The 23,711-nt window shown below is 39.0% G+C and overlaps 1 protein-coding gene across 1 annotated transcript in view; it reads left to right on the top strand.

The window, feature by feature from the left end:
- Nucleotides 1–822: 822 nt before the first annotated feature.
- TMEM131 (transmembrane protein 131) overlaps nt 823–23,711 on the top strand; it is a 91,173-nt gene continuing 68,284 nt past the window's right edge. Inside the window, exons 1-2 of the mRNA XM_086880553.1 lie at nt 823–1,113; nt 19,667–19,728. Of these exons, the coding sequence (XP_086736679.1) occupies nt 948–1,113; nt 19,667–19,728 (228 nt within the window). The 5' untranslated portion in view covers nt 823–947. The remainder of the gene's footprint in view (nt 1,114–19,666; nt 19,729–23,711) is intronic.

Here is a 23,711-nt window from a genome sequence, read left to right as displayed (position 1 = left end):
CCCAGTGTAACCTCCACTTGACAGACACCAACCTCATATATTTAACAATGCGCCTTCTCCCCCCCTGCAAATTCATTCCAGGCGTTCCCAAAGGCCTTACGGCCACGCGTGTCACCCAAACAGGGGTAGGTAGGTACACGTCTTCCCTCAAGAGTGGCAGGCGCATGGTGTCACACCCCAGCTCCAGCACTGGGTCTCACCGCGACTAAGGCACGCAAAACCTCCCAGCGCTCCGCTTCTGCTGTGCCGACAGGACCGGCCCGGCGCAGCAGCTGAGGTAGAAGGGATTCCTTCAGGGTGAAGCTATCGATACCCCTGCCGCACAACACTCCGGGCCTCCAGCTGGGAAGACACGGGAAAAGGACAGGAACGCCGGAGAGAAACGCCCCCGTCTCTCCAGCGAGGCCGCGGGGCACCGCGCACAGGAGGAGCTGCCCGCCCGTCGCCATCTTGGACGTGCCTGGGAAAAGCCCCGACGGCAGGGAAACAACAGCGTCCCCCGGCCCGCCTGGAGACCGGGAGAAAAGAGCGCTAAAGACGCGGAATGACCCCACCGCGAACAGCCAGCGCTTACAGGAGGTCTAAAATCACGTTTAAAAAAAAAGAGATAAAAGAATTGAAAATAATAATAATTTAAAAAACAAAAAAAAAAACCAAAACAAACCAAAGCGACCTAGTGGGCACCCCTATGGCCAGAGCAGGCGGGCTGAGGAAAGGGGCGCCCTGCCCGCACTTAAAATGGCACCTGCTCTCCGCCCTCGCCCGGTGGGGGCGTGGCCTCGCCAGGGGGCGTGGCGGGCCCGTGACACGCGCGTCAGGAGCCGCAGCGCGCGCTCGCGGGGGTGTCCGCCCCGCCCCGCCCCGAGCTCCTCCGCGCGCGCGCCGCGGCCCGGCCGGAGGCAGACGCGGACACTCGGCGGACCCGCGGCGGCGGTGGCGGCAGCGCGATGACGGCGGCGCCCGGCTGCCCCCGCTGCTCCCCCCGCTGCCTCCGCTGCTCCCCCGGTAGCTGCCCCTTCACCCGCGCCGGCGGCTGGGTGGCCGCCTGGCGGGGCGCGGCGCTGCGCTTCGCGCTGGCGCTGCTCCTCCACACGGCCCGGGCCGAGAAGGAAGGTGAGACCCAGATTTCCCTTTCCTTCCTTGTCCTCCTTCCCCCCTCTCCTCCTATTCTTCCTCCGGCGGCGGTGGGGCCGTTGGCGGCCGCGGCCCGCGCCCGCTCCCCGGCGGCGGGGTGGGGGGGGCGGCTGGGCAGGCGCCCCGGGGTCGTCGCCGTCCCTTGTCCCGCATCCCGGCGGCTGTGCTGTCCCGGCGGCTGTGCTGTCCCGCCGGCTGTGCTGTCCCGCCGGCTCCCGCATCCCGCCGGCTGCCGCTGCCCGGGGCGTGCGGGAAGTCGCGGCGCTGCTTCCCCCGCCCCGCCACCGCGGCCGCCGGAGTGCGGGTGTGTGTGTGTCTGTGTCCCTGTGTGTCTGAGTGTGTGTCGCTGACGTTTCGCGGGGATTTCTCCTCCCTGACAGCTACGGGGATGGAGCTGGAGCTGCCCTTTAAATAGGGGAAAGGGAAATAAATAAATAAAGTACGAGCCTTTCTCGCGCTGAGCTGGTTTCCCTGCGGCAGGCTTCCAGCAGGAGACGAAGCCAAGCCAAACAGACTGGCGAAGCTGCATGAGAAAGGGCAGAAATGCACGCTTTTGTATGGATTAGATTTTACTCCTTCACCAAGTGACAGTGGGACACCCCTTTTCGTTCCCGAACTTTTGTCAGGTATTCGGAGCCTTTGCAGGGTCGATGGCGTTTTCTCCAAACTTTATAAAGTCACTGTCTGACTTTCCCTAACTTGTAGTGTCTGTGATCTTGGCATGAAGTCTTTTCATTGTGGTTTAGCAAGGAAAAAAAGCCCCGAGCGAAACACCTAAGCATAATCTGTAGCATTGCTGAGAACAGCTTTCAAGCATTTCCAAGGTGCAGACTCCTAGTCTACTTGAAAGCATGGCTGTGTGGCAGCATGAAAAAGCAGCAGGTAAATGTAATGTATTACTAAAGCAGGTGAAACAGATATACTTTGGCTGGGCAGGAGAATTTGCTTTTCAGGCAAGTTGGTGCACCGGAGGAGGGAGGAGATTGAGGTCTGGCAGGAAGAAACAGAGTAAGAATAAAAAAGAGTAAGAATAAAAAGAGTATGGAATAGGAGCTTAGGAAGGAGGGGCTAGTCGTATGCCTAGAGGTGCCATGAGAAGTTTCTATTTTTAACTCTGATTGTGATTGCATTCCTTCACAGGTAGTAAGGTATATGTGTTTATAAGCTTTGTCAGTGATGTCATATACTGGTGTGATGGAATTGATTCATACCCTAAAAGTTGTGACAGCTGAGGCCATGGTCTGGTTCAGTTAATTTTTGAAGAAGATGCTGGTTTTTTTCTATGTGGACTTTCTTGGCATTCCTAAATAAACAAAGGCAGTTTTAGGTTCATGGAGTTTGAACAGATACAATTGAAGCCCTTCAAGAAAATTTAATGGTTTGTAGTGATAATGTTTACTTCTGTTTATACGGTCTGTTACTTAAAACATCCCAGCAGCACATCAGTCATTTTCAAAAGGTAAATTTGTTTCTCTAATAGAACATGGATTTCTTTTAGTCTTCAGATTTCTAACATGTGCTTTCCTTGCCAAGTGTTCTGCTGCTTAGGGTAGTCTGTGAGTGGTACATCTAAGGTCGCCAATAAGTGTTTCTTTGGTGTTTGTTTGGTTTTTTTCCTCAGTTATTTAGCTTTTATGGACTCCTGAGCAGAATTCACTGGCAATCTGCATTTGTGAATCCCATGTTGGAAAGTGTTGTCTTGCAGTCTTCTGTTCGCTGAGTGCAATGACTGTTTAAACCCTGGATTTAAAAAAAGCAAAACAAAACATAAGCTAAACAATAATTTTAAAGCAAGACAAAAATTAAAGAGACTTGTGAGATCTAGTCCCACTGGTCTTATGTTACAGTATAAGTACAATCAGTGTGCAAGAGGTAGTGACTGAGCACAGGAGAGGAAAGACCACTTTAGACACTGGGCCTTTAGACCAAGTTGGGAGCTCAGAATGAAACAGTAGTTGAGAAGAAAGGAAGGGTTTTCAGGCTCTGTCCTTACGTGCCTTAGGTTTTACCAGGTTGTGTCAAGTTAAACGTAGTAAGGCACAGTTTAAAAATAATAGTCAGGAAGCAGGGAAGTAGCTAGGAATATCCTTTCCATCTTCCAAATGTGGGCATACATTTTTCACTACAGCTGCAGGAAGGAAGCTGTGGATAGGGATTAGGGCTGAGGTTGTGCATTGTTGCTCCTGAGCACTACTGAGTTGAAGGTGTCTGTGGTAAGACACAGTCCAGTACATACTCCAGTGGAATTGGTAGAGAAAAAAACTTGATAGAATCAAGTGCCAGGTGAATAGTGTGCGAAGAATAGATCAGAATATGACAAAAGAAAGTGAAAAACAAATGTGGAGGACACTCTTTTCTTCTTCCCTTGAATATATGTGAGGAGAAACTGGGGGAATGCTGGAGCTGATGGAGAAAAGATTATGCTGGCTGTATGTGGAGAAGGACCAGCAAGCAGTTCTTTATGGATGGAGCTGTCACAAGTAGAAAGAAGATTGATGCTGGAGTATTCTTGATAGACATGACTGTTTCTAGTACCCAATCTTAGTTAAGGAGTTTGAGGGGGGAAAAATGTAACATAAGGATCTTAGCCTAAAAGAAAGAAGTAAAACTGAAATGGTTTGCATGTTCTAGCTGTAAATCAAAGTCTTGAGGAACTGTGGCATTGCTGTACACACTCTCTGTGCTAGAGAGAGAAATAGAACTTGTGGAAATTATCTGGTGTCTGAAAAGATATCAGAGTAGAGAAAACTGTGGATGAACCAGCCAGAGAGCCTTAAACAACAATTTCAGACTAAACACTGATACGTGAGTTTTCTTCTTTTGTGCCTAGCTGGGTCCTCATGGGTGCCCATGTATTGCTGAGGAATGAGTAAGACTGAGAAGGTTGTAAAATTTTATGTTTGTTTTTTTTCACTTAGGAAATCTGTGAACCATTGCAAAAGAATGACATGGCAGGAAAAAATTTCAGTCTCAAAGAGCCTCTTGCTATTTAGGAGGGGCAAAAAATAACTTTAGAGTTTCTTTAGCAAATACGTATGATTTTCAGGATTTTTGTAAGGCTTATCCTTTCCTAGCGTAACTGGCACATTCTGTATTGCCACATAGATTGAGGACAGTTTATCAGTTTATATTGGTGTGCTTTTCGTTTGGTGTTTTGCGGTTTGTTTTGTTTTGGGTTTTTCTTTTTAGGGGGAGGAAAGGACAGACAACATACATAGAATAGCCTTCTCTGTTTTAGGTTGCTGGAAGCCATAATAATGTCATAACCCCATGATAAGTTAAGTGTTTTGAAGATAAATGTCTGACATGAGGATGCTTTTTACCTGAACTCTTTTGTGTTTGGTCCCTTATTTATATACATTTATATATTTTTAGAAAATCTTTACTTTATAGTCTTCACTTTAAACTCATTTTTTAAAAATCAAAATAAAATCAAATAAAAATCTTTTATTTGGCCAGCTGACTGAAAGCCTGTTGAGACTACTTTGATAGTTCTCTTGCCTACCCATCTGTTCACAAGAGAGGTGCAGGTAGAGCAAGGTTGATATTTAGGCTATGTTCAATTGCTGACTGTAATTTTTGAAGTTACATCTTAGTGCTGGATCTGGGAAAAAAAATCTGTTTAAACATCTACATTACGATACCAGATAGACCAGTGAAAATAGCACCTTTTTTTCCTAGTGCTTGATGTATTCTCTTCGAACTTCCTAGAAACTGAGTTCGTTACTGAGTGTAAGTGGGATATTGTCATCAGAGCAGTGCGCTGATATGTTGGAACTCTGATTTCATTTTTGTCATTATTTCTAATCTCAAACAAATAACTTTTCCTTTTTGTTTTTTACTGATATCTAGAACAGCAAACCAGGATGCTTCACAAGATTATCAAAAATAGATTAATATTGGATGATTGAAAGAAAGCTTATATGTTTATTATTATAAAAAGTCTCTTCTCATATACTGCCAGTTTGTCATATCCTGCTGTCAGAGCTAATCTACAGCATGCCAGCATTAAGTTTTATGTGGTGTTTTGACCCTGACTTAAATCAAAGTGTGATTCAGAAAGAAGGACCTCAATCAAACTGAAAACACTCCAGCAGTTGAAGTAGCACATCAGAATCATGAAGAGTGTGAGGAAAACACAGTGGATAAAAATTGACCATGCTATCTCACTGTGGTTTTGAAACTGAAGTGTGGGACAGCTGTTTAGGTTTGCTCTGTGTCTTTGCACTTGTGAATGAAAAATATTGACCACGTGTTGGATTGAATCGTTTCTTCCTTGTTTGTGAAATCTTTGGACTAAGAGGAAAAATTTTACTGCAGTGGACAGGAATTTGAGACCCCATGTTTTCCATGACTGTCAATGTGATCTCAGAGTGGGTGCTATTCTCTCCCTGCACCTCTTTCTCCCTCACTGGTGTTCAGTTATATAGCACATGGGAAGCAGACTGGGGTCCCCTCACCTGCAGAGGTTATTGAAGGACTGTGCACTCAGTTCAGGGCCTTGGATTGTCATCCCTTGAAGGAACTTGCTATGGATTTCTGGAGTGCCTAATATGATGAAATTCCACAGTGTATCAACGGAAGTTGATAGGCTTTGCATTATTTAAAGCTTTCAGTTGTGATTTTTTTGTGAATGATTGCAGTATGGATTGCTCTGAGTCATTTGGATGTATTTGTGCATGTTAAAATTTTCAGCTGTTTGCTTGGATGTTTGCTGTGAGTCACTTTATTTCAAAGCCTACCCCATTTTACACTGCTTAAAGTGATACACGTTATGCTTACACAGGGTGATTTACTGAGTCTGTAAGTTCAAAGAATCTTTTCAAGCAGTAAACTTGGTTGGGAGTTTGACAGTGAGTGGTGGATGCTGTGGTTCATGCATAACGAGCAGTAAAAGTTATGTGACTGAAGCACAGACTAGAACCAGTTTGGTTTGTTCCTGTGTTTGTGTGTTCAGCAAGAACAGAAGTCTGTAATGATCTCATTTATTTCTCTTGTTCATACCTTCTGTCCAGTGTAGCGCCCCTGACTTTGTCAGTCTACAGCATGAACTTAACTTGGATATAACAGGAGCTCAAGAAAGTGACTTTGTTTCTTTATTTATTCATTTATTTCCTCTAAAGGACAGCAGTTGAATTAAATTTCCACTCTTCATAGTAATAAGTGGAGGTACCTGGAACTGGATGGAGTAATACCCTGAGCAACGTCCTCTAACTAGATCTTCTCTGATCAGGTCGTGGGGTGGTGCCTCTGGGGGCACTTTAAGGCTGCATTATCCTGTGGTTCCAAAAGTTGTGCACAATTGGTCCTTACAATGAAAGCAACTGATCTGATCTGTTCACACTGTGGAAGTTAGCAAACTTGAGTTTGAACTCAAGTTTATAGTTATTTTAAAAATAATTCTTGTTTTTCAAAAAATTTGTGTTAGTATTTTAGCATTTTTGATTATTTATACCAAGACAGAGGATGCAGAATTGCTTCTTGCATAGGGAGAAACCAAAGGAACCAGTGACCATTAGGGCTAAATACTTCCAGTTTATCTTTCCAGTCATAAATACAAGCAAAGAATAAACTTGTATCAGATACAGATTTGATTGAGGCAGCTGTTAAAATTTTAATGGTATGCAGGACTGTTCTGTATTTCTGTTTTCTCAACTGTCCTTATGGAATTATTAGTGATTTACTGACTGCAGCAAAGATGTGATGCAGCATTTGCATTTAGCATTTTTGAAATATGGTTTTAACATTTTTTCATAAGCAGTGTTGGATAACTTTTGCTCTGGAATATTAAAGGGACTAAACCAGGATCATATCCCTCTCTTTTTGCAAACCTTGGATGTAATGGGGAAATAGCAAAGAGTTGAAGGATTGCCATGTAATTCCAATCTCTGAAAAGGAGGAAAAAAATGAGGTGTTTCACTAGTTTGAGATTTTCCTGGTACAATTACCAGATTAATCTTCTCACTAAGACTATTATAGATGCATTTTTAATACCTCTCCTCCTACTACCTGGCATAGCTAGCAGCCGAGAACCATCTGAGAACAGGAGTTTTGCTGTCCTTATCAAACTAGTTTTAGAGATGTCTGAGTGAAATTTAGTGGAAGGAACTGTACAAGAAATGAAACTACACACGTAACAGCTCCTTCTGTCTGTGTACTCTATGAAGCTACAAAATGTTATGTAATAGAACTGTTTGGCTGACTCTAATGAAATGTGCTTATTTTTTTTTAAGTTATTTTATAAATGAATCATCACCTGTTCTTCATAAAGCAGTTTGTTGTTCAGTTGAACACCTAGATCTATGTTGGACTGTATGGATTTGATATAATAGGACGTGCGTGGACTTTTTAAAGTTACTTAAACGAGAAAAATTCCAGACAACCCTTGGTTATAGGGTTAGTATTTTAAAGTTAAGTGAGGAAGCACAATTAGTATGATGTTAAACAGATTAAATCACCATTTGAGGGAGTGATGATAGGAGACAAACTTGTACACAAGCATGGTACTGATTTAAGTAGTTTGCAGCATTTCCTGGTAAGTGTCATAATATGTTAAATGAATTTAAAGACTTGTTGTTCTGAAGCTTGTAAATAAATATTAAAACATCTAGAAACACAGAAGAAGTCTAAGTGAATCAGTGAGTTACACCAAAGTACTGAACAAATATTTGCAAGTTGAATTTGTAGATAATGATAAAAACTATCCAGGCAACTAGATAAACTACAAGGTGTATGGTTTTAGTTTATTCCCTGCAGTGGTTCATGTTCTACCTCAGAGACTGACTACGAGGAGCTCTTCCTGACTCTATTCTGGGATCTGTCCTGCTTTGTATCTTTGTCACTGATCTGGAGTTGGAATGTATCTGTGCTCAAGGGCAAGTCTGCATTTTGGAGAGATCTAAGCAGGACAAGACAATGAACTGACAGGACCTTCATGAAATCCAAAAAGGACAAGTGGAAAGCCCTTTAGATAGGACAGAATAACCACCTGCAGGGAATACAACCTGGAAATGCTATACATGAGTCAGCAGTGTACCCTGGCAACATACAGGAGTGTAGCCACTGGGCTGAGCAAAGTGATTGTTCCTGTTTACTCAGCATTTAATAGACCACACCTAAAACCCTGTGTCCAGTTTTGTTCTCTGCCATCCCACAGGAAGTCTGCAAGGATGGTCAATATGTGCATGACTTAGGAATGGAGGCTGAGGGATCTTGTGACAGCATGCCAATATCAAAGTAGTTTATGGAGGAAAATGGAGCCAAACTCCTCACAGAGATGCATAGCTGGAGCCTATGACAGTAGTCATAAAGTGAAATGGAAAGTTTGTTTAGTGCCAGGAGATGTTGCTCTGTAATGATCTGAATAAGAGAGGCACTTGGACACTATAAAATAGCATTGAAAATTCTGTTTATTGAAGCTGCTAACCATATAAAGAGATAATAGTATAGATAATCTTGGATCTCTTTTGATGCTGGGAACCCTGAATTGTACAGCACCAAACACACCTTTGAAGAGTCCATGTGCAACACACTGTGCAGACCCCATCCACAGAAAGGTTACCCCCATGTTGCTCTGTTGCTGGATTTCCTTGCAAGAAGACAACTCTATTCATAATTTTTGCTGTCAGGCAGAAAGGATGCTCACATGGGAGCTTCCATCTGCACTTTCAGATAAAGCAAGGCCACTCTGGTGGCATAATCACTGGTGGTGCTGGCTGCAGCTTCTCTGTTTCAGAGGGCTGGCTGGGCTCCCCCTGCAGCCACGAAGTACGTGCAGCACGGGCCTGCTGGCCAGTCCAGACATGCAGCCCAGCACAGGTGTGGGTCTGCTCAGCTCCTGCATGGATCACTGACTCCCCCATCTGTCATGGGCTCCTGGTCAGGATGGCTATGATCTTCTGCCTTGACATAATGAGTATTTCACCGTGTGGATGGCCAGGAATTGAAACATACAGAGAGCTTGTGGAATCTCTGACTTTGGGGGTTTTCAAGGCCCAGCTAAACAGCAACATCATCCAAATTCAGCATTCACTGTACTTTGCAGAAGGTTGAGCTGGATGACAGTCTTAAGGTCCATTCCACCCTCAGTTTCCCTGTCTCAATATTTTTTATTTCCCCAGTGATCTTAAAACTTAGTTGGAGCTTGCAATAGTTTAGTTGCAGGTGATGGGAATATCTGTAAGACTGAAGTCTTTCAATGTAACTCTGTGGTGAAGTCACTGCTGTGGTAATAGTAATTTAGATATAATTTTGGTAGAAGCAGAGTTGTAGTTGTACCAGGAAGCTTCATGGGTTGCTGCATCACTAAAAGAGTGTGATCACAGATAAAAACAAGACCTTGTCAACCATTCCTTATTTCTGTAATTGTGGATCACATAGGCTTTGTCCCCGTGTTTTTGTTCTTTCTCTTGAAAAATTTGTTTCAAAAGGCATATTTGTGTCCCATCTTTCATGTGAAGCATGAAAGTTATTAGTTTTTGTCTTTGCCAGTTGCTGGCAATATAACAATACATTCAGTTGAGGTTTACATGTTAATATACAAGATGTATTAAAGTAATGCTTAACAATCTGTGCAGCTATTATGTCTGAGGAAATACTGAGAGATTTTGATAGTTAATGTTGCCAAGTTTTTGACAATTCCATTCTTGCGATGGAGGACATGGAGTACTTGGTCCTTACTAGAAACCATTTCCTCGTGTGTTTGCTTTGGTATTCTGAACCTGTGTGTAACTTCAATCTCTGGAGCCAGCAACAGGCAGTTTAGAGGTACCAGAAATTACCGTTATTTAGTGTGTACTAGGAAGTACTGGGGCTACTCTTGCCCTTTAAGTTGAGTCTCCTAAGTATAAGACGGTAAGGAAGGGGTGTGTGTGTGTAACTTTTATATTATGATACAGCTACTTTTATATCATCATATATCTTGTCAGTTGCCTTGTAGTATAGCTAAATGGCTGACCTGTATCTTCCAAAATACTGAAAAGATTAATAAATTCCTTGTTTTGGGAGAAACCTGATTGCATTTGATGCTGAAGGAGAGATGGTTGTCATTGACAGAGTCTGAATCTTCACAGGTGAAGTCACTCTGCCCATCAGAAGTACTACTGAAATATTATCTGATGGAGAAAAGACTGAAATGAACTTCCAGTTCATCAGGGAAAATTTGATCAGAGTTTCAGTGAGCGCTGGGACTTCTTCCTTTGATTAAATGAAATTTCTCTAGGGAAAAAGACTAGACTAAGGATCTCAGAGATTGAATAAAACATTTATTTATTTAGCATTATTTAATTAATTGTGCTTTAAAAATAGCTGTTTTTTGAAAAAAGCGCCTCTAATGTTGAATTTAGTAAAGGTGTGCCTGTTTGGGTTGAGACTGAGTACTAACCATATCAACGTAGACATGGGAGGTATTTTTGAGTGAAGGCTTGTCTTAGGGGGCAACTAAGTGATGAGTGATTGTTGCAATCTTCCAAGTAGAATTAGATGTCTCTCCACAACATATTCTGTCAGTAAGCCTAAGGGTTGGAATTACTGGGTGAACTCATGATCTATGTTGTACCAGTTGTCAACTTGGATCATCACAGCTGCTTGTAAAAGAGTCTGACCAGAAGAGATTGTTTATTTACTTCTGAGGGGTAACTGCTTCCAAGGTGTCATAGGTAGCTAAATTGCATTTCTGCAAGCCTTTCATTTCCCTATGCCTACTTGCACCTTTAAATTTTATTAAGGTTTTTGGAGTGTTCCCCCCAAACTGAAATTTGCCTGTTTTGTTTCTTTTTTTTTTTTCTCTGTATTATCTTCTTTCAAAACTTTCAGCTGTTCATCTCCACCCTTTTCTCCTCTGGTTTTATCAGACCTTGCAGCCAGCTTTTTCCTGCTGGTCTGTGTTCCCTCATGGCAAGTCAACAGACTGCTATGCTCAGCAATCAATAAGTAGTGTTACTGCCACATCATTAACACTATGGCTTTAACATTAAGCCTTTTCTACCTTTTCCTGGCCTTCAATTGTTGTATTTATAAGCTTTATATGGTAGCTGAACAAGCATTATCTTGTCACTCTTTTTTACTTGTCTTCAGGCTTAATAGCTGTTTCCAGTGGACACTTGAGTTAGCCAAGTGAGCATAGGAGGGGCAGAGATACTGTGCTCCTCCCTCCCAATGATACATCTCTCCAGTAACTTGGTATAAACCAAGTCGCAACTGTTGCACAGCAAAATCTAAATAATTGTGTTGTCCATGTATCCTTGTTCTAAAAATTCAGACGGTTCTACCCTACATGATAACCGATCAAGACAAAAAGGGAGGGAGGAGAGCAGAACTCTCACTTAGTAGACTACTGTTTCTGTGCCATAAGATGAGTGATAGAAAACATCCTCTGTAGTAGATAGCAAGGTAGGAGTGAGGATGTGAAACTGAGCAGTGTTTGCAGCTGTAGCTCTTAGCTGATTGCATTCACATTGCCAGGAAGACATCTAGATGTCAGGAGGTATCTGCCTGCCTCTGTCACCGTCCTGTTCTGTGGAGGGCTTTTTGGAAACTCTGAAAATTGCGCCTTCCTTCCTCTTTTCTATGGTGTGGAGAACAATGCTTGATCTCTGTTGGTGTTTATTAATGTCATTAATCATCCTGGATGTACCTTTTAGGTAGGTCTTTCCACTGTGTCAATGCAATCCATTTTTTTTATGTAAGTGGGGGTCTGTTCAGTGGTTCATTTCATAAGAGTATAAGTTTGGAAGAGTGATTTTAATGGTAATAAATGAAATGATTGTCATTTAATGCATTGTTCTCCTGAGGCTCCAGAAGCAATGAACCGACTGTTGTTTCTGGTGAGCTCCATACTGAATATTTCTATATGCTAAAAAGATTAGAATTCCATTAAGTGTATGTTATCTTTTCACACATCAGTTTTCAGTGCTACACAAGTAGTAAAGCTACCACAATGAAAAGTTTCTGTTCTAAAACTTGAGAAATTGAGGTAAATCCTTAAGAGTAGTTTGAAGGGACTCTTGTTTTTCGCCTCTCATTGCAGGAAAACTTGTTTCTGAGGGTAGTTCCAAATAATTTTGTCTGTACATGTTTAATAACTATACATGTATGGGAGTGTAATTTAATTTAACATATTGAAATTTTAAAATTGCTGTCATTTGAAAGAATAGAAAGCCACATTTTGTATGGCCCAAAGCAGAAAAAAATGGATACTATTGGCAGATGTTTGTTTTCTCTTTAGCTTCCTTTTAAATTTTTTACTTTCTTTAAAAGATTTCTGAGAAGTTTCCATGAGTGTAAGGAGTATTGTTCTCTTTGGCTTAAAAATAGCATGCATGAAAGTTTTTTCTTCTGATGAGAGAATTACTTCTCCTTTTTATTTAATTTTTTAAAAAATATATTTTAAAGTTTTCTCATTCATACCCCCCTATGAATGGAATTGAGTATTACTTCCTGAGAAGCATTTTGGAGTCAGGAAATAAATATCTTTGGAGGAACAAATGAAAATTTTGGAAAGTTAAAAACACCAACTTAAAGCATCTGGAAGCTTTCAAAGTAGTATTTTGGCAGTTTTTTCCAAGTGAAATTTTATAGCCTTTATTCCTACCACCTGAAATCCACCATTTTGGCCAATAGCAGATGATTTTTTAAACTCATTACAAAAAAAAACCCCAGAAAACTAGATGAAAATAATAATTTCTTTAGTTGAAGTGGATGGAAATGTACATTTCTGTAAGGCGGAAATACAGGCTGAATACAGAATAAGCATCTGAGAATAATGGTATATAAATAAAATACAGGGGTTTGCATGTGTCGATCTGAAATCACCTAATGTCATTTTGTTAGGAAAATAAATAAAAGCAGATTGTTAGGTGTGGCACTTGTTACTTTCAGTGAGCTTGTCTGTTTCTATGTAGGTTTGTTTAATTTTTTTGCAAGGATATATCTATTACAGAACACATCAGTGTTAAAAGAAACCTTTAAGCAGTTGCACCATCTTCTGAAGTGTGAAACAAATGTTGTGGGCCAGATGCACGAGCAGGGGCTTCAGGGTTTTGATGAAGATTCTGTCTTTTTGTTATTTAGCTTAATGTATTGCTTTTTCATTTCACATGATGATTAAAGTGCATTATCTAGGAATGGTTCTATTTCAAATTTAATATATAAACAGAAAATACAAATTCAGCTAGTTGGTTTTTTGAGGGATGGTCATTAGAGGTTTTAATAATGAAGAAAGAATAAATATGTTTCTGCATAAAAAGACTTTGAAGTGTGGCATTTGCACATGTGATCTTTACACATGTATTTTCTTTGTTGTGATGGCCCTTTCTGAGGTCTGTTGGAAAAAATTATTAGTTTCCTCTTTTTATGGACTACTGGAAAATAAACAAGCAAATTGCCTAAGTAGGTGCAAGAGGATTTAGCTGGAAAGCAAGCCTGCTGGCTGGTGAGTCTCACTTGCCTGACATTCACTGTCTCATATGAGAGTGACCTTTTACATTTCCAGTGAACAGTCACCTGTTGGGATGTAGGCAGAAGTCCAGGCTGATGGCTACACTGACTCGTGTGTCTTGGAGACCACAGACCTTTTTTAAACAGATTTGTGTTGAACACTGAACTGGGACATGTTTCTTGAGGCTCACCAGACTTCTGTAGTTCTGAAGACAATTGTAGTTCTGTAGATTGCTCACATTACAGTGTAATAATACTGTTTTCCCTTACCTGTATGGTATTTTGTTTTTCACAATGTAATTTTCCACCCATAATAATTTTATTTTTTCATTCTGTATCCACTTGCCTGTATTCCCTATGCTGCTCAGTTTTCCACTGTTGAGGATGATTGAAATTGTGTGATTCTGCATGAGCAGTTAATTTGTAGTCAAAGCTTTAAAAATAACTTTTCCAGGTTTAGTTCAGCACTTCAACCAGTAGTGATTCAAATGTTAACAATTACAATTGCATAGACAGAAGTGAGTGGCATTTAGCACATTGTAATTGGCTCATGTGGTTATAGTTACCTTGAAGTGAACTTAGTCATTAAGACAAAGGATTAGAAACTGGACTTGAAAAAAAAAACCCTTAATGTAAATTAGGGATTATTTAAATAATTTATCTTTCCCTGTTTTGGTAAGATAGGACACCATTCTTAGAATTGAAAGAAAATTTGTAGACTAGATGATACAGGTTAGTATAAATCCAGTTTAAAACTGGTTTAGACAAGACTTAGGAAAGAAAACAGTTCTTGAAAGCATGTAACGATCATGAACATAAAAATCAGTGCACTATTGACTTAGCTGTTCCAGAGCGAAATTATATTTCAGGATAGTTTTTGTAAGTATATATGCCAGAATATACTTTCCTATTAAAATGAAGAAATCAACAGTGGCTAAAGAAAAGTGTGCAAAGCCACCTTAAAAAACAGATCTCAGTCAGAGTAGGCCTCATAACCTGTGAGCCATGGAGATTATTTTCGTTATTGTGTACCAAGAGCTTTGGCATATTCCCTGCTCTGGCATTGCATGCAAATTTATTCTGTTTTGTGTAATTCAGTTGCAGCTAAAGACTGGTGTTGGCTAAAGTGATTTTGATATTAAGTTCCTGTTTGCTTTGGAGATGTGTAGGATTTTAAAACTTTCTTGTTATTTGATGGTTTATAGGTCTGTAGTTTTCTTGTTTCAGCCCCAAATGTGAAAGGCTTGGAGAAGAGACAATCAAAATAGGGGTGTGTTTGAGCAAGGTTTGTCTATTAGGTGTATAAACTTGTGAAAAGATGCTGCCTAAGCTTTGAGGAATTTGAGTTCAGCTACTGTTGACTTAATTTTTGTCATGTTAGGTGTTTACCATCAAGCATGGTGATGTTGTTGGAAAGGGCAGGGGAAAACATTTAGAAATCTACTGGTAATAATGACTTGATAGTGCTTTCACTCTTCCAGAAAGCTGTGATTTGGAAACTGGGGGCTGTGGTTGTGGTAGTGGTGGGTTTTTTGCCATTTTTAAAAGAGTTTGGAAAGCTCAGAAAGTGCTGTCAGTAGAACAAGCTGTTCTGGACCAAGTGGAAAGACTAGCTTCATGGTCTTTTTCTGCTATCTTTTATGGGTTTGTCATAGTAAAGTTGACTTAATCAAAGAAGTTGCATTTTAAAGGTTATAGATTGAAAACAAACAGAAAATGAAACTCAGGATATTTTTAGTGTTGGCTTCTATATATTCTATTGGTAGTGGCCTACTGTCTGAGAAGAGGAAACCAAGAATACGCAAGCTAGAAGCTGAAAAAATTTGACCCTGAAATCATATAATGTCCTAGTAGCGAGAGTGACTGAAGTTGTTACAGATTAATCTGTTACATTTTCTTTCTGCTGAAGCTTGAAAGGACAGAGGTTTTATGTTCAGAGGAGTCTGTGTATACCTCTCAGAAGAAAGTATTCTGTTCAGCATAGATGAAGAGGAAAGGAGACTGATTCTGCTGGCCTTGAAATTTGCGGATATGCATATGTATCCTTTTCCTTCTTTGGTCCATGAACATTTAGAGTTTGACTAATAGCTATGATACTTAGCCTTCAGGGCTTCAATTGTCCATAGGGTCAGGAAGAAATGATTTTCCTAATGTGTCATTTGGCTTCTTGGCTGCTGATTTGTGCAATGGCAGATCACGCTATGACAGCTGAATTGCTTCCTACCCCAAATATTATGTTGTGCCCCTTTTGTAGCAGTCGTCAGTCATGTGGCAGGGATGACTGAAATGGCACAGGCAGGAGTTGTTAATTTGCTGCATTTTACTATTCTAGAGTATTAAAGTATTGGATACAGTATTAGACTGGTAATGGACCGTGGTGGTATCAGCTTAAGTTTTGGGAAGAAGTTTTCTCAGGGGAAATTGTTAGAGACTTAGCAGAAAACAGTCATCTTCCTCTGTAGCATGGGGAATGGTTCACCTAATAAAGTATGCCCAAGTGATCTCATACTTAATTACTTACAGTGACTTTGCACGTTGGTAATAACCTATTGTCTATTGGTGAGTTACATATTTTGTGTTAAAAGACAGTAAAAACTGGTTTGGGGCTTGCATTGCAAAGTTTGTGAACTTGCTTAGGTCAGGTAGCACAAGTGCAAAAGATGAGCAACTGCTTCTAATTCTGGAACACAAATATCCACAAGAGCACTGTCAGCATTTCACTTTGAAGAAGACTTTGTCCTCTCTGTGGTCCATGTTGGACAGTTTGAGAGCTGCTCTTAGAAGGATTCGGTTGACTCTTTATGACTCGTCAGTGGAGGTTTTTAAAAATGTAATTAGTTTTGCCTCATTTGAATGAGGTGACTTGTTGCTTCATCCCGAGTTGAGAGTTTGAGAAGCCTGTTGCAAAAAAAAAAAAAAAAAAAGCTTTCATCTTATGAGGGTATGCGTATTTACTTGCCATTTCCTTGCTTTGATGTAGTAACCAATAAAGAGAAACACAGGCTTGAAAGTTAGTCTAAACCAAAATGAAAGGTATAACCACAGCAACTCCATCACCGTCTCAGTTGAGATGTGCCTGCTGTGAAATGGATATCAGCCAGGCCTTGCAGTGCATCTGACTTCACCTGGCACTGTCATCTGCTCTCTGAAAACGTTTCTTAAATGATATAATGATGAATAGCACTTCTTTTTAACAGAATATCTGCTCAAAATGTTCTGTAATATCTGTTGCTTTTGTTCATAAGTTGTTGCAAAGATGAAGTAACTAAAGAGTGGATGAAAAAGTGTTTGGGGTCTACAGAAGGTCTGTCCTAATTCAAGATGTTTGGGTAGAAAGCTTAGGCTAGTTTCTGGGGGCTTCAGTGTGTGTTATCTTTGTGGAAGAATTGTTACTGCTTTCTGCTGTTTGTACTGATGGTGTATCTTATTTAAATCAGGGGAAAAAAGCCTTAAAAATACTAGGAATTTGTGATCAGATGAAATAGCCTTTTATGCTTTGCTGGTTGTTAATAGATTATTTATATAAAAAGTTGTTTCGTAATGACTTTTTTTGTTTGTGCCTGATGTCACAGTCAAGTGCTGTATATTCTTTGTTTCCAAACCAGAGATCTGAAAAGCAGTAGAATGCCAAAAAGTCCAACTTCAGAGGTGCAGTTCCTTCTGACTAATAGGGAGGTTTGCTTGTATCTAGAATTTTTTTAATTGTGATTGCTGAACTTACAATAAATCCAGTACATGAGAAAATATAACTTCATTCTATATTTCTTCTCAAGTTAAAAATTGAGAATTTTCCCTCTCTGCTAGTTAATCTGTAATTTGGGGTTCTTGTGCAGAGGATAAGCCTTGACGCTTCTGTGAAATCATGATTAACTGTCTTACTCTGCGTTTTAACCTAACCTGTCAAAGCTTCATTTTCTAATGTCTTGCAGTACAAGACAACTCTAGTTTTTTTCAGTGATTTTAAAACCAAATTTAAACCATTAAATGAATGTTTTGCATCATATGTATTGCCAGTTAAATTGAGAAGAATTCACTTGTTCTTTATTCTGGCATTAAACTTTAAACTGGCAGACCTATTCCAGTAATTTAAGTTTTAAAAGCTCAAAATTTCATGAACTGTAGGGCTTGATTTTGTAACAGCTTTTTAAATGCTGTTTTGGTTTGGGGTTTTTTTTTGTTGTTTCTTTTTAATCTCTTGCCGTATGTTCTGTATAGCTCTTCAGTATAAATGATTGACCAAACTCCTGATTCTTGGATCAAGGATGGATTTTGTTTGTTTTGAGTAACATTAAGGTAATAACAATAAACACACATGCAAAAAATACTAACTTATTGCTGGCACAACTGACTAGGACTTTTCATGCCACTGTAAATATTGCAGTGTCAGTGTAAATATTGCAGGATATGCATGTTGTTTTTAGTTTGAACTCCCCCTTTCTCCTCTCTGGGGATTTTCACACTCTACCTAAGCTGGGCTGCTTTCTCAGCCTGTAACACATTAGACTTGTGTGGTATGGTAGTTTGAAAAAATAATTGTATAAAACTTTGTTGTTTGGGGTTCTTTTAATTTTTTTTTTTTTTTTTGAGTTTTTTTGCATAATAAAAGCAACTTTTGGAGATGATAGCAGCAATCTTTGTCTTATATTAACTTTTATTTTGGGCCGTATGGAAGGAAGGTTGTGGAGCTTGTGCCTTCAAGGAGAAGATTACAAAATGTGTGGGGAAGTCAGGGATGCAAAATGGGATTTGCAAATAGTGATATGTTAAGTAGTGTAGTGAATTTTGGGTACTGAGTGAGGAGACAGCAAAGCACTCAGTGAGGAAATGTTTGGGGAAAATAGATGTCAAAGCTAATGATTCTCTATGTGGTAGGTGCCTTTACTCCTGTCTACCAAGAGTGCTTTTTGTTTCCTGAAAGTACTGAAATTTTTTGTTTAAAGCATCATAGAGTGGCATTGTTGGTGACATTGTAATAATGGGTTTTGTTAGAACACTGAACTTGAAAGTGGGAGATAAAGGTCTAAGCCTCCTTTTTCAGACTGGGATTCAAAATCCATCTTCCAGAAGCACACACTGTGCTTCTATGTACTGGGAAATATTTAATTTCTTCCTGTTGAAGTTCCTCTTTTTGGAAAGAGAGGATTGTTACCACTCACTCAACTTCATCTAGCATAAATGGTAAATTATAAAGACAGTCATGGAAAAAGGACTTAGGGTAGAGGAGGAATTACTTACAGGACTTTTTTTAAAAAAATACAGTTTTCTCATTTGAGATTGCTACTGCATTTTGTTCTAAAGACCTCCTTTGTGTGTGTGAGTGAGTAGATTTTTGGGAAGTAAAATGCAGAACTCTTTGAACCTTTATTTTCTCTTTAAATAATACTCAGTCTTGTACAGATTATTGTATTTTACAGGAAGGGCAATGCCCTTATTTCTTTGTCTTTAGAAGAAAGTTTAATTCCCTACATTTCAAGAAGAATTGAAAAATAATTGCCTGACCAAACATGTAGAGGAAATGAGTGGAGTGTTTTGAGAATCCTATATTTGACTGGGGCATGGACTTTTTGTGGAGTCTAGTCTTATGGTGCAAACACTTCTAAACTGTTTCAAATTTTAATATGTTCCCATCAAGATGGAGTGGATTGTTGCCATGCCAAGGATTAGGCTGAAGTGTGAAGGAGGCTGTCCAGATGTACAGTTAAGATTATTGGTGTGTAAATGAAACAGAAATTCTGTTTGTATCTGAACTCTCTGTGGGCTTAGATGTATTAAACTCAGTTGTTCAGGTACCCAGCCTGTGATATTCATTGAAGTATAGAGTTAGCTTGGTACAATCACTCTTTTTTGGGACCCTAGAAGAAGTTGTTCCCTTTGGAGTTAAACATTTTTAAGGTAAAAGACTAATTAGCCAAGTGTGGTACTTCTTGAGCAAACTTAGTGTCACAGACTTGTGTTTGTTATTTTGCATTATTATTTTGGTTTGTCATAGCTCTGTCTTCAAAATGCAATACAACAGATTTTAGATGTTTAAATTTTTCTTTCAATTTAATAACAAAATGGGTTTTTGTTAAATTAGTTTTTTTGTTTTTCTTTGCAGCTTTCATCCAGTCGGATGGCATAATAGAAATGCTACGTTTTGATGAAGGAGATTTATTGCAGGTATGTAGTCTGAGTAAATCATCTGAACTAGCAGTATTTCATCTTTTTGATAGCTGCTTTTTGTACTCATGGGTTAGTGGAGTTCTGAAAATAAGTAAGCATTAAGCTCAAGTCCACAGAACCTTTGGACTTTCTAAAATTACTTTCAACAGACTGCTTCGCTGTGGGCAGAGGTTCTGATTCCTTGATGTTTTGTGTTGGGAAAACTCATGGGTTTTACCACAGGTTCTCTCTGGCCTGTTTCTCTTTCCAGTTTTCTTTTTTTCTCAGAAAAATTGGGGAATACTTTGTGTTTAAGGCTCATCTTGATCTGGAGTTGGAATGCAATTAGCTATCTCATATGTAGGAACTGCAAGTGTTGCAAGATTCCCAAATCTAAAGGCAGTTCTTGGAACCAAGTTACCACTGGATTTAAACAAATTATAATTACTGCAATGAAGTAATTACTGCTGCAAATAGTTGTTTTTCATGTATGATGTTTCCATTCCTGACAGTTTTCTTTAGGTCTGAGTCAAAAGAGGAAAAAATTAATTTTAAGGAATATATGCTGAAATTTTGAGATGGTGGTAGTAGTTAGGATGACATAACTGACATAACAAGGTTATGAAACTCATTTTAGCACTCTATTAACTACTAGTTCTTAGACCAGAAAGTAATGGTACTGCTGTGAGCCATTCAATAAGCCATATAAAGATGGGAAAGTAAAAGGATTGTTAATTATACCGTCTATTGCAAGATGTAGCAATATTATGGTGGGACAAAGTCAAGCAATCCTGCATGCTGCACCATAAAATTTGCAGTACTTTAGATGTCATTGGGCTGCCACTTCCCTTAATATATTGTTGAATGTTTGATTTAAAACAAAACAAGAGAGACAAAATTTCTGATAAGTGGTTTGTATGTTTTTGTATGGTTGTGGCTCTTAAGCCAAACAGACCTAGGTAAGTAAGACCACTTCCTTTATATCAGAATGATAACGTACATTGTATTCTTCAACTTACAAATTATTTGGATTTTTTCATGTAGATATTAATATGGTGACCTCTTGTGACTGGTTACTGCAATTAAAAAAAAAGCAATTAGACTGTTGTAAAACCAGACTTACATCTTGTGAACAGCAGTTACTAAAGTTTTAAATCTACTGTGATGTCACCCACTCTTTTTCTTTTGGGCTTTCCATAAGCTTTCACAAATGTCTGTTGTTAATTACAAATACCATAATGTAGTAGTAAATTGATATTGTCTAATGTTATGTTACCTTCAGGTTGTTTGCTTTTTTTTAATAGAAAAAATAACCAATTCAGTACATAAAGTGATTAATAATCATTGAGGTATCAAAGCTGTCTCCAGTCTTGGTTTATCTCCACTTCCCCAAGAATCTGATATTTTTAGAGTGGAAGCAAGCTTTTTCTTGTTTGAAAGAGTTGCTTTACAAGTAAGGTAAATGCCAAGCCTTGAATAATTTTATTTTTAGGGATTCCTGCCAATTCCTTCCGGTTAGTGTCAACCCTCTTGATACTGGCTCTTTGTACTAATTTCTTGTACATAATGTTGGTAAAATACTCCTTATGTCTTTCAATACATTTTAGAAATTTTGTTGTAAAACATAAATGGAATGTGTTGAAAAGTTTGGTTTGACTAGTCTGACTGAAAACAGCTATTTATTAAAAGAGAATAGATCTTTAAATATTTAAGTAGAAAAACATTTAATTGGTAAAAATAAACTGACAATGGAAATTTCATGAGCTCATGTTACTGGATAACTAGCAAAAGTAGAGACTGTGCTCTTATATATATATCTGTGGACTTATAGTGTGGTTTAAAAAGTGCTGTACCACATAGTTCAACCTTCTGTCTTGCCAGAGCGAAAATGAGAATTCTACTCTATAGCATATTTGTTCAGATTAAAGGTTTCTGTTTAAATAAATTTATGCTACTTCTGCCTGTGGATTAAATTGAAATAACCAGGGAATTTCTTCATTCTGTCTATTCACATCAATTGGGCCCTTTAAGAAGACAACTTTTTGAACTTTTCAAAAAATTTAAGAATTATTAAATTAATTCAAATAATCATTTAGATCCTGAACATAGGGTAAGAATAGTATTAATGTAAATGCAATGCAGGGTTTGGGTTTTTTCTTCAATAGTAGGTGGTTTGCAGATGTCTGAATCGTTGTTGGGCACTTCAGAGTCATAGACTTGGTTGATTGCAATGGACCTTGGGAGATTATGTATACATTTTTCAGGTGGTGGTGTGTGTAGGTAGGCTGTGCCTGGCAGGTGAATCTTCTGTTCTTAAAACTTGTAAAGAGGGATGTAAGTTTCATGCCTAAGCTGGTTTTGCTGCTGCTTTTTTCTCAAAGGTACCTGTACTTGGTTTTTTTTTCCTTAGGTTGTTTTGCCTCTTGATCATGGTAATTTTTTGCTAAAATCTACCTTCAGCTTCTTCATGCAAGTTTTTTACAACACTCTTTAAATTTACTGGGTTTTTATTTGTCACTAGTTAAAGTGTAAAAGTTATTTGAGACATTGTGCTCAGAGAGAGGACAGAGTAGTTCCTTCCCTGTCTGGTAACACTTGCTTTAGTAATTCCAAAATTAGTTGTATGTTTTTGAGAGCATTTTGTTTGCTAATATAGTTTGTATTTCACTGTGCTTTCCAGGCACTTTGTTTTCTTTAGTTTGCTATCAGTTATTCCCTTCCCAGTTTTACATTTAAGCTCTCCTTAAAGTTCCTTCTGAACTTTTCTATGTCAGTGTCAGGCCATCTCCTACATGTGTCCTGATTATTTGAATCCTTGTCCAGACCTGGCAGATGCTTCATGTCTCTGACAATGATGTCATCTGCAACTATTAGGAGGGCTGAAATAAACTACAACTGTTACTTTTAATAATTTGTCCTTTCATGTTAAGCCAACATACTGGCTCACTTTTTGAGGACTTTACTTTGAAAAATGAATGGTGAAGTAAAATTTATTTTTCAGAGCAAATTTTTCTTTTTTTTTTTTTTTTTTCTTAGTTAATAAAGAACTGTGTCCCAGGTCCTTCTATTTGTTGTTTGAGCTTTTGCCTTGGATATCTAATATTCTTCTGCACAGTGCAATTGGGATTACTATTTTCTAGAGTGAATGATTTCTATTTTTTTAATTCAGACTGTTTGGAAAGAACTTCTGCTTATGCAGTAGCATTTTTAAAGTAGTGTATTGCTAAAATTAAAAAGGAAAAGGTAAGACTTTTCAGTCAAATTATCTTAGCATGAATCTGCTGCAATAATCATAAGTATATGAAACCACTTTTGCAGTCAAACTTCTTGAAAATATTTTACTGATAATTACTGGTTTGCAGAATAGCTAAAACAGGGAGGGAAAAGAAAACCTCTGTGCATATATATACTTCATACATATTTGCTGTCTTTGTTCATAAGTTGCTGTAAACTGCTTGTTACAAAGACTGGTAGTGAGAATTACAATGTTCCTATATGACAAAGAGACAGGACCTTAATATGATGTGCAGTGGCTTTGTAACACAGAAGACATGGAACCAAATCACCTTTGTGGGACTCAGCTGTGTTGATCTCTTACTGGTGGAAGTTTAGTATTTTCTGCATGATCTGTACTTCATTCTCAGTGGCACAGCAAGGAATTCTCTTAACAGAAGTGGCAAACATTCAGTTCCAGTGTATCAGCAATAGAGTTTTTGGGGAGTAAAGTCTTAGGGTGTTTTTTAATTTACTCAAATTTTTATCTTGTATATTGCCTTTTTAAAGGGATTTGATGTGATCTCTATTGATATCTGTCTAGCCAAAGTGCTAAGAGTACAGGCTGGTAGGTGGGCACTAAAGTGGCTGGACCATTGACCTTGGTGGGTTTATTCTGCAGGACAGAGTTCAGCTGGCAGTTGGTTACCTGTGGTAGAGCCCGAAACTGAGGGCAGCATTGCTTAATGGTGTCTTTAGCAGCCTGCTTGGTAGTATGGAGGGTACTC

The sequence above is a fragment of the Cyanistes caeruleus genome, chromosome 3, assembly GCF_971803275.1.
Source record: "Cyanistes caeruleus chromosome 3, bCyaCae1.hap1.1, whole genome shotgun sequence".
In the NCBI taxonomy this organism is placed as follows: domain Eukaryota; kingdom Metazoa; phylum Chordata; class Aves; order Passeriformes; family Paridae; genus Cyanistes; species Cyanistes caeruleus.
This window is presented reverse-complemented; position numbering and strand designations above follow the sequence as displayed.